This window comes from Ziziphus jujuba, chromosome 11 (assembly GCF_031755915.1).
Source record: "Ziziphus jujuba cultivar Dongzao chromosome 11, ASM3175591v1".
Taxonomy (NCBI): Eukaryota; Viridiplantae; Streptophyta; class Magnoliopsida; order Rosales; family Rhamnaceae; genus Ziziphus; species Ziziphus jujuba.
Window position 1 is genome coordinate 9,536,588 of NC_083389.1, and position 16,137 is coordinate 9,552,724.

General features: G+C 35.3%; 4 protein-coding genes across 4 annotated transcripts; 3 read left to right on the forward strand and 1 right to left on the reverse strand.

Moving 5' to 3' along the window:
* Positions 1–79: 79 nt before the first annotated feature.
* LOC107433623 (RING-H2 finger protein ATL70) lies at positions 80–1,265 on the forward strand. The gene has a single exon (XM_016044921.4). It carries the CDS (start codon positions 521–523, stop codon positions 1,037–1,039), a length of 519 nt encoding a protein of 172 aa, XP_015900407.1. The 5' UTR covers positions 80–520; the 3' UTR covers positions 1,040–1,265.
* A 2,784-nt stretch (positions 1,266–4,049) lies between these two features.
* Positions 4,050–6,788, forward strand: LOC107433603 (uncharacterized). Its single transcript, XM_016044900.4, has 4 exons — positions 4,050–4,370; positions 4,814–4,915; positions 5,728–5,888; positions 6,423–6,788. Exons 1-4 carry the CDS (start codon positions 4,277–4,279, stop codon positions 6,528–6,530), a joined length of 465 nt encoding a protein of 154 aa, XP_015900386.3. The 5' UTR covers positions 4,050–4,276; the 3' UTR covers positions 6,531–6,788.
* A 123-nt stretch (positions 6,789–6,911) lies between these two features.
* Positions 6,912–8,979, forward strand: LOC107433621 (uncharacterized protein At5g39865). Its single transcript, XM_016044920.4, has one exon. It carries the CDS (start codon positions 7,876–7,878, stop codon positions 8,794–8,796), a length of 921 nt encoding a protein of 306 aa, XP_015900406.1. The 5' UTR covers positions 6,912–7,875; the 3' UTR covers positions 8,797–8,979.
* A 2,159-nt stretch (positions 8,980–11,138) lies between these two features.
* Positions 11,139–15,720, reverse strand: LOC107433649 (uncharacterized). Its single transcript, XM_016044966.4, has 4 exons — positions 15,018–15,720; positions 13,800–13,967; positions 12,911–13,585; positions 11,139–12,618 (listed from the first exon to the last, which is right to left on the reverse strand). The coding sequence occupies exons 1-4, from the start codon at positions 15,363–15,365 to the stop codon at positions 11,473–11,475; spliced, it is 2,337 nt and encodes a 778-aa protein (XP_015900452.3). The 5' UTR covers positions 15,366–15,720; the 3' UTR covers positions 11,139–11,472.
* Between the last annotated feature and the right edge of the window lie 417 nt (positions 15,721–16,137).

A 16,137-nucleotide genomic window follows, 5' to 3' on the forward strand; every position in this document is an offset into this window, starting at 1 on the left:
AACGTGCAATGCACGCATAAAAATTTATAGAGAAAAAAAAAAGAAAAGAATTGAATAATATTATATGGATTAAGATTAAAGAAATGCTTAGTTAAGAGAAAGAAATTGCTCACATCAGACAAAAACAATGAAACTCAGTAAACACAACGTATACATATTAGAAATGAGAAACCGTTGACCTCCAATACCCAATAGACAGCTACACATAGTCTTTATGCAATTTTTTTTCCCCATATTCACATGCTTTGCTTCATTGGCCTCCTGTTTACTTGCTTAAATCCCCCCAAATACATCTTTCCCTTAATTATAACTTCACTAATCAATAATCATCTCTCTCTCTCTCTCTCTCTCTCTCTCTCTCTCTCTCATGTTACCGTTGACTTTCTGATCACTTTTGAATCCCCAAAATAATCAACTCTATTTTCCCATTTGCCATGGCTGACCACACCATACGCCAAACCATTTTTTCTCCTTTCATTTCCAATCTCTCTTCTTCTTCTTCTTCTTCTTCATTCGGGAGATGAACACCACAGACAGCAGCAATGGCGGTTTTCTTGGCGGTAACAACATTGGAGGCTTTGGCTATGCCGTCGGAGTTTCTGTTGGAATTCTCCTCCTCATCACTACTATAACTCTTGCTTCTTACTTCTGTGCCAGGAATCAAGACCCTGCTTTCTCTTCGAGACACAGGAATACCCGTGAGCATCGTCATAATCGGCCGCCTGACTTGCCGAATTTCGTAGTAGATGTTGGACTCGAGGAGGAAACCATATTAAACTATCCCAAGATGCTCTACTCTGAGGCCAAGCTCCAAAAGAAAGACTCCACGGCCACCTGCTGTTCCATATGTTTGGCGGATTACAAGGCCACCGATATGCTTAGGCTTCTGCCTGATTGTGGTCACCTCTTTCACCTCAGGTGTGTTGATCCGTGGTTAAGATTGCATCCCACTTGTCCGGTCTGTCGAACGTCTCCCATCCCGACTCCCCTGTCTACCCCTCTGGCTGAGGTGGTTCCACTGGCAAGCAGGAGAGATTGATGGATTTAGAGAGTGAAAATGGAGAAGGAAGATTTAGTTTTCTTTTTGAATATATATATATATATATATATATGCCATCTGTTTTCATCATCTGTATACTGTAAAATTCATCTGTTTTATTGGAGCTTTTTCTCTTGTTGATATAGCTCCTTTCATTGTGAATTTGTTTTTTAATTTCTTTTTATTTTCATAGATTAGGATTCAATTTTATGTCATACTTTGAATTTTTTTTCTTTTTTTTTTTTGCTATATGATTGAAATAAGTCTATGATTAAACAGCAAATAGTACAAAAATATTGAAATTATATGCAAACCTTCAGGATAAATATCCCATAGTGTTGGGACAGGAGTTTTAGCTGTCAGAATTGTGGAGAGAATGAAAAATCACTTGGAGATAATCATCAACAAATCAAAGAGGGAATTTATACATGTCAGATCAATGGAAAAATTCAACACCATCACATATCCCACTATATCCAATAGGTCCAATTATATTAGAGATGATTGAAGCACTGAAGAGTTCAAAAGCTTATAATTAACAAGTACCAATAAAGTTAAAAACACAGATGAAGAAAAGAAATATAGAAAAATCTTGACACAGTGATGTACTGCTCTAAATATTCCATTTTGGAGACATGGTTAAACTAATTATACTTTTTTTCTGGTTTTCCCAGCTCATTCAAAAATCAATCTCTTATTCCAGGTCATTGAATATCCTAGCTACAGATTTTGACAGTGCATTAAATAACAAAAAGCATGCTGCAGACTGAATACTAAGTTCATAAATCAAAATTTTGAATTGAAACAAACCGGTCATTAAACATAACAAGCTTTAAGCGTTATCGATGGTTAACTTGAGACCGAATTTTCGGATAGTCAGAAAAGTAATATCCAATATAAGTTTGGTTGTTATCTAACAATATAATCTTATTATATATATATATATATCTCTAACAAGACTTCTTCTAATGTTGTATGAAGAATTTCCAAATGAGGTTTGAAGTGAATAACTAATAACATTAAAAATTTCTCATAAATGGTCTTCTAGAGGCAGGGTCTTGAAATTTCCTATATATGAGTTTCCATAAGCTTTCTATCCCACAACAAATCAATCCATCTCCCTTTAGATTCTAATGCTTAGTGAAACAATCTTTTCTTTTTTTCTTTTTTTTTTTCTTTTTTTTTTCTTTTTTTTTTAACTTTACATATTTTATGCAAGACATAGTTTCTTGTCAAACTAAGTACATAGTATTTTTCTGAACCTTGTAAGACGAACTTCTTCCTATTCAATCCTCTGATCCTTCATGGTCCTCACAATTTCCCCGCAACAACCTATCTTTTTCATATATGTTGAAGAAGTTGCAAAGAAAGGGACAATAAATTTTATTAAACTAGGAGAAATTCCAACTTTTTAATTGTTCAAGGACAAATGTATCAAACTATTTGCTAGGACCTAAGGTGGAAAAAATAAATTATCCTCCATTTAATTTATATAGAAATTATATAAAGCTAAAATGTTTACAAGTGGATAACTAATAAACAAGTGAAGAAGAAACCTATTTACCAAAAAAAAAAAAAAAAAGTGAAGAAGAATCTTCAACAATCCAGAAAGTTGCAAGAAACAAAAAATATAATAAATATATTTTCTCTTTCAAAAGGCTGAATTTCAACCCAATTAGCTCCTACACATATTCAAACCAAAATGAATAGGATAATATAGAGGCCAATATATATAGTTTATCTATAGTGCGGACGGTCTTCATGCGGACCACAGTATTGGTGACCGTTTTTCATAATATTGGTGATGATTTTCTAAAAATTCATCGTTAATACTATAAAAAATCATCACTAATACTGCAGTTCTCATGCAGTCCGTCTTCCTTATAGAATTTCCATATATATATATATATATATATATATGTACTTTGAAGCTCACCGGGTCGGGTGGGTTGATTGAGGACCCAAATAGGGCTGTGACAAAGTGGATAGATTCTGTCTTGTCGGTCAATCGGATATAGGAATTTACCCACGGGTTACGCTTTCTTTGGTTCTCTTTAGACTTAGGAGAGAAGCTTTTATTCGATTTTACCATGAGGACGTTTCTTTTGTGATATTGCTTTCCCATCACTTTCTTTTATGCTTTATTTGGTACTTACTTTTTTTCCCACTAAATTATAATATATAATTTTAAAAAACATATCCAAAATATTTGATGCTCATATTTTGAAAAAAGGAAAAGAAAAAGAAATTAATGATTTATTATCAACATTTCTAAAAAAGTGCAACAATAATAAGCATTATTTCAATTTTCCAAATGCATAATTTGTAATTATCTTTTTCAATACTTTCCAAATAAAAAATAAAAATCTTTTCAATTTCATTTCATCATCAATAATAGCGGATGGATTGTACCTTTCTCTTCTATTAAACGACAAGAAATGCACGGACAATTATTTTGCAAATCTTATCCCATAGTTAATATGTAAATAAAATGAATATATTTCTCAGTATAATCAAAAATATCATTATTGAGTATTGACCTAAATTTAGGTACATGATTATGGTATCCAAGAATTGCATAAAAAAGAGAGACAGAAACAGCAAATAGCATTTTAGGGCAGAGGATGCTTAATTACAAAGTAAACTAATGAATCAAATATAAGTTATAAAAATATAAAAGGAGTTTTGATATGTTAAGCAATGCTGTTAAACTTATTATTCCCCAAAAAAAATAAATAAATAAATAAAAAATTGTAATTAGACTTGTACAAAACTGGTAGTGACATGACAATCTAATGCTTAATTTATTTTTCACCTTTTTTGGGCTATATTTTACCTGAAATAAATTTAATCAGCACAATCTTACAAATTATTAGACAATATCTCTTCATAAAAAATAACTGGGATAAAATTGAAAAGAAACAAAAAATAATAATAATAATAATAATTAGATGAAAGTAAGAGGTTTTTACTGTAAATAGCTAAGAAAAAGAGTTGAATACAGCGAAGAAGAGTGAGATTGTGCCACCAAACATTCCTTAGCAAAGGAACCACCAGTCTTTGGTTACCTCAACTTTCCTCTCTGTTTCTACTTCTTCGTATCAACCGCCATTATACGCTCTCTTTCTTTCCTCTCTGTCTTTCTTTCTCATTATCATATCAACCAAAGGCATATTTTTCTTTTTTTCATTTTATTTTCTGTGACGGATTGAGGAATCCCCCATAGAGAGAGAGATTATGAAGATGGCTCAGTTGAAGTTCATGGTTCCCCTGCTTTTCTCGCTTTGTCTGATCCTACCTCTGACCCTAGCCAACGACGTGCATTATTGCGGTATAAAAAAAACAAAAATTTGCTTCTAACTCTCTTGTATTCTTCAAAATAGTTTCTTTTAAATTAGTCCAACGTTTTTTTCTTCTTTTTTTTTTTTTTTTTTTTTTTTTGTTTTTTCCTTCGATTTTAGATTAGGGTTTCGATTCTTTATTTACTTCCACCATATGTTTCTCATGTTGAGTTTAAAGTTTAAAACTATCCCATAATAAACCATTCATTCATATATTGGGATTTGAACATAATATAAATATTTGAGCTGTCTTTGTTTTGTAGCAGATGTTTAGTGTATGGGTCTATATGTATATGTGTGCAGTTTATTCAATGGGGTTTTACTTTTAAGGGTAGAATTTGATTTTGGTGGTTGCTTTGCTGTTAATGGGGGCATTATGAAGTATTAGCTGATATATGTTATATGTTTTGGGGAATCTACAACATAAGCACAGATAAGAAGGCTGAATATGATGTCAAGGTTAAAGCAGTTGATATATCTCCTTATCCTATTGCAAGAGGAAAGCCGGCCACCTTCAGCATTTCTGCAACTACAGGTACTCTCTGCCAAATTGCTTATCTTCTTGTTACTCAGTTGGTTGTTTGTTCTGTTTGCCCTATCCTCTGGTTGATGCAGCATTTACATCAATTTGAGAAAATTGACCTTGCTCTTTTTCCTCGAAAATCTGTTTCACTAGCTTTCGTATAAGGTTAATAATGCCATCTTCCAAGTTTCAACTTTTTCAGTTCTTTTTGTCTGGTTTGGCTGGTTTTCATCTTTATTTGCCACTTGCCAAAAGCCATTGTTCTAAAATCTACTTCAACAATGCACCTTGTTCTCTATAGAGAAGGATGTATGCATACAATTGTTAATAGCTGAAGGTTGGAGGTGGAACATGGGCTTTTGGAATGCATGTGGCATAATCAACAGCCTTTTTTTTTTTTTTTTTTTTCTGTTCTCCTTTTTCTTAAATGTGGCTATATTGTTTCTTTCAGTGTTGTTTAGTTCTTCGGTAAATAAATAAAATAAAATAAAATAATGATTGGAATTAAATCTAGGAGGAGCATAAAAAGTCATACTTTTGATTCAGTAAATCAAGCTTTAAGATTTTGATGGTTATGCAAGTGAAATTTTTCAAGGGAAAAAGCTTTTCAGTTTTACATTTCCCCCAAGGGCTCTGCTAGGCTTTTTGTAACATCTTTTTGAATAGGAAAGCCTTTTAGAAAATCCTATGCTCTTTGAAGAGCTTGCTGTGAATGTTTTGTTCCTTTTTGTTTTTTTATTTTTTATTTTTTGACTGTTTTGTTTTTGTTTTTTGTTTTCATTTTTTGTTGATTTTTACCCAAAGCTTTTTATACATGCTAACAGGTGAAGCAATATCTGGAGGGAAATTGGTGATTGATGTATCTTATTTTGGATGGCACATCCACAGTGAGAGCCATGACCTTTGTTCAGAAACCTCTTGTCCTGTTTCAACTGGTGATTTTGTGGTTTCTCACTCTCAAGTTTTGCCTGGATTTACTCCACCTGTAAGCTCTTTGTTCCTTTCACTTATCATATTTATGTGTGACTGTAAGAATAGACAAGTTCTCTAAGTTTAATTGGTCCACATCCAGAACAATACAAAGACTGAGGTCTAACATTTATTAATCATCCAGCATTATTATGTAGGACCTTTGGGCAAATTCTTCGTGCTTAATGGTCTAACACAAATTATTAGAAACTGAAAACGACATAAAGGGGAGATTATGTGCAAGTTGGCCTCTCAGTTTTATTTACATAGGAAGTATACTCATCAAAAAGCTGATGGACGTTTAATCTTCCTACTTCCCTTGCTTTTACCACATCAAACCCAGAACCCTTGCTTTTACCACATCAAACCCAGAAGTCTTATTCTAAGACCCAATCTATCTTTTTCTATTTCCTTTGAGCATTTTCATTGAACCTAAACCTACGTTTACCAATAGGCTACTAAAAGGTGGCCAATTTGAGTGCAAATTTTATGATATGAATCTTTATGTTTCTTTGCTGTCTTGCATTTCTGACAATACTTCTACATGCAGGGTTCATACTCCCTTAAAATGAAGATGTATGACGGAAAAGGCAATCAGCTAACATGCATTACTTTTGATTTCTACATCGGATTTGCATCGTCTGTGGCGGATATTTAATATCTTCAAAATATTGGCTCTCTAGCCTACCCATCACTGCCATACTGCATATGATGTGTAAAAAGAAATCTCAATGCATATTTTTCTGTACTTTACACCCCCTTTGATAGTTATGTTTTAGCTTACTATCCTGTGAAGCATCCATCATACTTGTTTTTGTCTTTGAGAACATTAATAATTGTTAATGCACAGCTATTTTAAAATAGGTTATAATATGTCATTACAGTGGTTATTAATGCTATTTAGTAATTTTGTTTCTGGGGCAAATTTTTTTTTTTTTTTTTTTTTTTTTTTTTGAATTTACGATTGCCATTGCACAAATCTCCGAGTAAGATAAATGTGTGATTCCAAGATTCTTAATGAAATACAACAGTAAAATGGTTGGCACAATTGCATTTAAATAATAAGTTTAATTCCTGATTTAACATGGTTCATGATTAATAATTCTCGACACGGGTCCAGTAAATAAGGTTCTCTTAAGACTTCCAAATACCACGATCAAAAGCATATGTTCTGATTTGTTTGTAATTATCCGAGTATGGATTGGGTTGAATGAATTCCACCACATGCTAAGGCAGAGAGTAATTGTTTCCAAGCTTTCTCCACATACGTATAGGCCTGCCCCTACTCTGCACGAACCAGAGCCAGGACAACAACACAATGGACTATTTTGGCGTGATTATTGGATGTGATTGAGGGTTGAAAAATCTAATTTAGTGTCCTCTTGGTACAAAAAAAGATTTTCAATCACTTTAGTTGTTATCCCGAGGGTTCCAAATTATACAGAAGAAAGTTGCTTTCCCTCAATGGCAATTGAATCATGGCCACTGGGCAGACCTTGTCTCCCCTGTGCATTTAGCCATTGTTCTTTTGACACCATTTAGATCACAAAACCACTGGCAAATCAAATTTTGCCACTTAAAGTATATGGAACTTAGCTACCCTCTGGAAACTTATGCAGGGACATATCAACCATTTGATTGTGTTTGGTTCTATGATCAAGGCACCAAATGGTTGGTGATGAGGATCAATGAAAAATAACCCATCAGACAGTCCAGTCCCCACTGTATTCAAGTACCATTCACGACTTTAAAAAGCATCCAACATTCAGCTTTCCAGTTTCCACTTACTCAGCCCACAACAACACCCAAGAGAAAAAATTATCTACAGAGCTAATCGCTTCTCATCCCTTCCCTTTACTAGCCAACACTGACCCTCTTCTCCCCCCCCCCTCTCTCTCTCTCTCTCTCTCTCTCTCTCTCTCTCTCACTCACACACACACACACATTCTTTTTTGAGTTTGCTCACATGCTATCCTTTCTTGAGGATTAAACAAAAGTAAGAGATGATGAAAGGAGTTAAGGGAAAATTCCTTAAGAAATTCAAAGCCATCCAAACCATAGGGACTCTGAAACAAGGCTTAGTCTTTCACCAATTAAATCCCACCTCTGAGAAGTTATCCAATATTCGAAACACTCAACCCCCACCACTACTTCACAGAGAACAAGAGCTCAAGAACGACCATAATCTTCTCTCAGACCAACTACTTGGAAGTAATGGTTTATCCAAACGCTTTAAAGATCTTAACCATGAAGATATGGAATCCGAGTTCAATGTCTGTGAAAAGGTCAAGGAGAATGTTTCACCCACCATAGATACTTCAGGTTCTCCAATCTTCTCTGAAATCACCATGGAAGAAGAACATCATGCTCATCAGGAAGCAAAAGGTGATGATTTTAATGATGATGTTGATGATGAAATTTACCCATCTTTATCAGATTTCCAAGAGAAATGCCCACCAGGAGGAAACAATGCAATCATTCTATATACGACGAGTCTAAGAGGAATAAGAAAGACATTCGAGGACTGTCATGCTATAAGGTTCTTGTTGGAAAGTTTTAGAATCGTGTTCTACGAGAGAGATGTTTCCATGCACTTGGATTTCAGAGAAGAGTTGTGGAAGATATTGGGAGGCCGAGTAATCCCTCCGAGGCTTTTTGTTAAAGGAAGGTATATTGGAGGAGCTGATGAAGTAGTAGGACTCCATGAACAAGGTAAGCTCAAGAAGCTGTTGGAAGGCATACCAATCGAGCTGTCCAATTCAACTTGCACTGGCTGTGCCAACATGAGGTTTCTGGTTTGCTTCAATTGCAATGGAAGTCGCAAGGTCTTGAAAGATATTGGTGAGAATAATGATGATGATTTGTATATTAGATGTCCTGATTGTAATGAGAATGGGTTGGTTAAATGCCCCATCTGCTCCTGAAAATCTTACTGATATTTCCCTTTATTTGGTTTTCTTGGTTTTTCATGTTAAAAGTTTTATCAGTGTGTAAAATGCTAGAAATAATATATGATGCATTAGATTATTCTCAAACTGACATCTTGTCCCTGTATATTTCTATATATCATTTTATCTCTTTCTTGGGTTTTTATTTTTCTTTTTCTTTTCTGGGAATGATCATGAAATGGGATGTGTATATATTAGGTACATAATAAAAGACCAGTTGTATTACATATATGCAAGCAACATTCATTTCGATTTCTATGCCTAAAGAACAGAAAAAATAAAAAAGACATTCATTAACCAAATACATACAGGAATATGAGACAAGGTAGAATCTGATCTTGAAACAGGGTTGGAAATGATGAGTATAAAGATAATAAAATTGAAAATGATGAGGTTGAATTAAATGGAAATTCAGAACTTTCTTTTATGGTATATGTGAATGATGAGTGGGGATGCACATGGGTGTTCCCATGATTTAGAGGAAAAGTCACGATTTGATAACAAAAGCTATGTAATAAAAAGGATGGAGGTGTGGGGTTTATGATGAACCATTCACGCCAACAGCAACTTTATGGTAAAGGGTCAAACCCAACTTTTCTTTTCTTTTTTCTTTTCTTTTTTTTTTTCCCAATTATTTTTTACTTCATCATGGCCAAGAAGGAAGGCTGTACCATTCATTCAATTCTAAAATATAAAAATTAAAAATTAAAAAAACAAAAATAAAAAAAAAACCTAAGGTGTTTAAATTTTGATGGAGTAGATTAGTTCCAATGATTGAGTATCTCTCTTTTGAGAATATGAGTTTAAATCATATAAACTGTGGAAAATTTTGGATAGATTGAAAAATAAATAATTTACTCCAAAAAAAAAAGTATTTAAATTTTGATACATTAGAGTATTATCATCGTTTCGGTAAAAACTCAGTTACACTTGTGAAAATATAAACATGGATTTACACAGAGGAACGATACATCAACTTTTACTCTTCCTAACATTTTATTTTTAACTAAAAATCTTATTAGAATCTCTTTTTTTTTTTTTTTTTTTAGGACGGACAATTAGAACTTTAATTTGGATATCTGAACGAATCCATGCAAACATGGGCTTATCTTAGAATTTGGGTTCCAACTAGCCCATTAAAGTTCCAGGTCTCCAAAGAGTACGAGCCCAGTGGTTTTGCAGATTGGCAAAGGAACCACAAAGGTCAAGCCCACCCAACCTAATCTTCTTACACTTTGAGCTACTTTTTAATTTTAAACTAAGAAATTAGAGAATTGGAAACTCATTACAGCAGATGACTTCTTTCTTAGGTATGATGGGTCATCAACCTGTATTCAACGGTTCGATTCAAAGTGATGGATTTGAGAAAACCGACGGTGATACTACTTTTTCTGAAGACAAAAAAATACTCCTAAATGCAGCTTATGAAAAGCTAAAAACTCTTCAATTTTTTACTTTTTTTTTTAAGTTCAGGCAGAGGGTCAGCTAAATTTTTCGCTTTTGTGGGTCGCCGATTAAAAGCAAGCTTTAGTTGCTGCAAACTCAATTAGACTATGTGAGAGAGATTCATTTCATGAAGAGGTCAAAATTTCAGATCTCTTTTTTTAATTTATCTCTACCAAAGACCATAATTGTTGTCATTAATTCGACATCATTGACACTATAAAGAAATCGACTAAAAGTGGTAGCTTTTTAAACACAGGACAGTGCCTTGGAAGGAACTCTGTTGGGATGTCAATTTTGGAGATTAATCAGTGCTAAAACAAATAATAATAATAATAATAGAAGTATTAGTAGACGACATTTTTTTAATCACTATTTATATTGATTATATTAATATGAAAGCAGAAATTTGGGTGTTGTTCAAGGTTCTAGAGGGCATATTCTGAGACTGCCCCGAATTTCCATTGGAAAAAGAACCACACAACTCTTTTGTATTACATCAGGTAGGAGTGGAAGAAAGTGCTTTGTGGGGAATCAAATAGAAAACTTCGGGCCTGAAATTTTTCCACACAGAAAAAGCTTGCATCGTAAAGAATCTTTTAACGTCCTTCAAGACCAAGACTTGAAAAAGCTTGTTCCTTTTTGCTTCATAAAGTTTGAAAAGTTTTGTCTATCTTTACATCTTTTTAATATACGGAAAAATGGGATGGAATATCTGGCTTCTAATCAGAACAATTGTACTAAAGCGTATATTATCATATGGGAAATTGGAATCAGAAAGTATCTGTAGAACAGTTAGATAATCCTTGCACCAGCCTGCTAAAGTTATATATAAACACTCAAAAAGGAGAATATTTTGAGATTTGCAACAGACATTTAGACATCAGAAGTTAGAACCTACTTATTAGAAATAGAAACAACGTGTACAGACCCAGTTTCAGAGGGGTAAAAACTAGAGACACAGCAGAGTAGGCAAACAGATAAAAGACAAGAAAAGAAAAAGCTTCAAAAATGGAAAATTACAGACCCTTTCATTTTTCACTTACCTATGGATAGACACAACCCCACCCTCCGTTGTGCCACTATAACAAGCTAAGATGGTATCCTCTTTGTTAATAACCCACCTTGCAACAAAACAAAGACTTCCACAACAAAAAAAAAGTGACCAAAAACAAGTTAGCCTAGAGACACTTCCTACAATTTACACTTTTATGCAGCAACATCCGTTATGGCAACTTCAGTAGTTTGTGAAGCAACTGTGGACACTTCAACCTCAGCAGCTTGCATAGCAACCGTTGATGACACTTCTGCTACTGGAATATCAGGAAGACGTTGTACGAACCGGGTGTAGTTGAATTCGATCTGTAACCGTTGATGAAGGGGTGTTGATGCCATTAATCCCTTTCTTATATCTGCCTGCAACTCCCTTATTGGAATGGCAGCCAAAAAGCTCTTAATGTACTCCTTGCAAGACTCCTTTCCCCGACAAACAATTTCCTCCTCTTTTATCTGCTCATCAGGCTTAGTTACTGCTGCCTCCGTTACAGAGCCCTCCTCCTTTGTATTGAGCTGCTGGTTTTTGGGTTGCTCCACCACTGCTGACACAATCATCTGATCGTTGGCTCTTTTATCATCTGACGCTTGTACAACATTTGACATTTTGTAGATTACAGTGTCATGGTCAAATTTCAAAACATAGGCTTGATTACATCCCTCATAAAGCCTCTCCCCTAAAGTGTCAACTATATAATACGCCTCTGGTTCAACCTTGAGTATGAAGAAGTGGTCATTCCAACTTACAATATAAACTTGAGTTTCACCAGTGCTTGAACATTCCATTCCAGCCCGGCTTATCTCATCCCAAATGTTATCAAAGGACATGGCACCATGTAAAAAGTCAAATCGACCCTCATCCATCCCCTCGGGGTGGAAAAATCCAATAAAGGATTTCCCTGGAACTACAGAAAGAGGACGTATTTTGGCTTGGAGGACCGTTTCAAGATCAAAGTGTTTGTCAGGAAACCTCTCCCTGTAAATCTCATTCTCACAAAGATTCCTCCATTCTAGTGATCCTTCTCGGATCAGACTATCAAATTGGGACTTGATGGGCATAAGATCATGGTTGTTTTGAAACCAATCAGCAATGACAGCTACAAGAGCTGTACATGCGCTCTCACCAGCTGCCCGCTCACTCCGCTGATCAATGGAAGCAAAGAAGACCTGTGTTTGAAGCTTCATGTGCCCATCACGGCTTGTAACTTCTTTGTGCTCCCAACTGCCTATGGCAAAATTGTCATCCCCAAATTCTGACACTGAAGACCGATTTGCAGAAGAATCCTCCTCCGTCTTATGCCACTGCCAACAAGTTGTCATTTATGGTGTTAGAACTTGAATCTCCCTTAATTTGGAAAATTTTATACAATTTTAAATATTAATAAGATGATGATATTGTCTGCAAAGTATGCTTTTATGTAATTTAGAAATTTCAAACTACCAGCTAGTTGCTTAGCCAACAATACAAGACATTGATACTTAGAGCAACATATGACCTATCAAGTAAATAAAGTTCAGCTCATACCCAATGTTTTTTTTCCCCCTCTTCTCCTTACTAAGATTGAAAAGCAAGCGATTGGTAGAGGATACTTACCCCAAGAGATAGAGATTCATCAGAGCTAAGCTGCCTCCGATCAAAATCAATATCATCACCACCTTCTTCTCCATAAGCCTTCTTTAATAATGGTTCTCCTTTGGCTTTAGGAGACCTGAAGCTCAGCTTTCTTTTCCTCCAAGATAGCAAACCTCGCTTTGAACTTTGGAGTAATGATGGCTCAGAGACTGAGGCAGTTGAATCCTCAATGTGTGAACACCCCACATCTGACTTACGATTGCTATAATACACCCAATCCTCATCTTCATTGTCCCTCTTGTTCGAATATATTGACCCTCCAGCATAGTTTGCATGTGCCAGTGACCCATAACTGAAAGACTTCCTAACAGTGGAATCCTCTTTACCCTCATCTGATTCACCTTCCTCAAAATCATCAAGTGAATCTGAATCAAAAGGGTAGTTGTACTCCCCATCCTCACTCCTGGCAGAGCACCTGCCCTCACTGCCTTCTTCTTCACGGCAGGCCTTCTTGGCTTTCCGGGTAGAGACATACCCTGTAAAAATCTTTACTTTCCTAAGTCCAGCTTTAAGAGCTGAAAGCTCATCCTTTTCTGTTGAGGTGGTTTCTGCTGGCGAAGGAGCAGGCACTATTGATCTTTGTACTGGCTCTGTGGTTTCTTGTGCAGTTCTCAATTCCAAGAAGCTGAGTGATATCTACAAGGTTTACAGAAGCTCAAGGTCAGAAACCGCCGAACTTCAGGAAAATTCACAACAAAAAGAAAAGGACAAAGTGGTAAAAAAAGAATAAAATTGTCTAATAGATAAGCAAATAAATAAAATATGTCAAAAAAAATAAATCCATAAAACAGGAAATTCATAGCAGAAACAAACGAAAAAAGTCTTGTAAAACCAATTGAAAGGTACATACACAGAGTGAGGGGCAAGTCTCAGCAGCAGCAGCACCACCACCACCTGGTAATGCGAGGGGGATATTTACATCAAGCTCTTTCTCTTCAGCTGCAGAAACAAATTCAGCAATGTTCACCAATGCTGTCCCAATAATAGGAACCTTGTTCTTTGGTCCTTGATTCAGACCCTAGGATAAAAAATAAAAATAAAAATAGTAACTTAGCTTAGAAAAGAGTCAATGGTCTTTCAACAAAGAAAAATAAAAAATGACTATCTGAATAACTGAAATTGAGACCCCCACAGAAAACTCAGAACAGCAGTCTAATAACAAATATATCCTAAACCATGCCAAAAAAGGTGAATTCCACAGTTCCCGGGTAAACCAAGAATTATAAACCAAAAACAAAATAAACTTGTAGAATAACTTAGCATAATAATAATCGTCTTTGTTTATTAAAAAGGACAAAAAGTTCGAAAAGAGCTTGAAGCGATCGCAAAGAGCTGAATAAATTATTAAACAAACTAAACCATAGATTCAAACGTCAGTGGTTAACACTGCAAGTAAAATATATCGCATTATTTCAAAACATTTCCCCAGGTCCAAAAGTCAAACTTAACCCGAAAGTAACAGTAGAATACCGTCCAACCTAATCCGACAGCCAAAACTTTCACCAAGTCAATTGCAGAACTAACACTCTACTAAAATATAATCCCTCTGGCCTCTACTCCATGGAGGCAGAGATGAAAAAATTCAAGGACAGAAAAAGCCACAAAATAACTAAAAGATTTATATAAAAGCGATTGAGGGAAACAGATAAAAGAACAATATGCACATGCCGATGTCCTTCAAAACCAAACTAGGGTCAAGAGCAAAATTTCAACCAAAGCACCTAACCCCAACTAGAAAATTTCAATATATGTTTATTTAAATTTAAGGGGAGAAAAAAAAAAAAAAAAAAAAGAGAGAGAGAAAAGAAAAAACCAACACTATTTTTAAGAAATAAAACATATTAACCATATCTAGGCCAATCATATATATACATATACCATAAATTCTAAAGAACCATCAAAGATCCAAGGAAAAAGAGCAAAACAGAGGAGGGAAAATTATAAAAACAAAACGAAAATAAAAAATAATAATAATAATAATAATAATAAAGCTTTGCTGAGAAAGACAGAAAAGAAAAAAAGAGAAATATGGGAAAAAAAAGAAAAATAAAGAAAGAAAATAACTCACATTGAAGACAGTGAAGGCGATCTCCCAAGGATGAAACACATTGTCCTTGTATACCGAGAAGGAACAGAGGCTTTGAAACTCCTCGTCCCAGTCAACGACGCCGTTTTGGGAGACGGCGGCGTCGACCTCCCTGGTAAAGTTCCTCTTGACGGCCGTACGCCTAAGAGAGCTGAGAGCCAGTTTGGGTCCTTTCCACCGAATCTCAACCGTTAATTTGCCCAGCTCAGCTCCACCTGCACTCTCCCTCACCAGATCGCAACCCTCCAGCCTCCTCACCACCATCCTCACCTCGTACTTCTTCGTCACCAGAGGCGGCCATGGCCGCCACCTCATCATCTTCACCACCATTTCTCAAACACCCGACCGGACACCCAAAAAACAAAAAAAAACTCGAGATTCCGGAAACGTTAATATAACCGAAAAATCCCGGGAAACAAACGGAAAATTCCCCAGAAAAATACAAAAAATTTGAAAGAAAAAAAAACCCCTGAAAAGTTATTTCAAATTTATCCGGAGAAAAGCTCTGAAACTGGAATATAGAGAATAAAAAATAGAGAGAAGGTGTCTGGAGAAGGAAGAATATGCCGTTATTTTTGGTATGAATGAAATTTCGGTCAGAGAGAGAGAGAGAGGGAGAGAGAGAAAGTAATTTTAGAGAGAGAAAAGAGGAGAGAGAGGTCTTTATCTAGGAATGGGGTTCACTACGACTTGGATTTAAAGTCTCTAACTCAACCTCAGCCTTGAGTTAAGTTTTCATATTTTTACTTTTTTGGAAAAATTATAAATTTTTTATTTTTAAAATTTTAAAAAATGATGACCGTACGATGAAGATGGTGGTGATGGCCGGTGACGATGGCGATTGGACTTGTGGGGGTGTAATTGTGGGAATTCTGAATCTAACGGCGTATTAACGAGGTTGTTGACTTCCGATTTTCTCTCTCAAGTCGAATCCGAACTGAAAAGAAAAATGAGTTTGGCTTTGGCTTTGGTTTTGGTTTTGGTTTTGGGTTCATTTTTTCCCTCAAACACGAGATTTTCGTTAAATGCTTTTGTTTTGTGAAAAACCAAAATAGAAAATAAAAAATAAAAACAATAAGCTTGCAAAAGTACACGTGTTGTT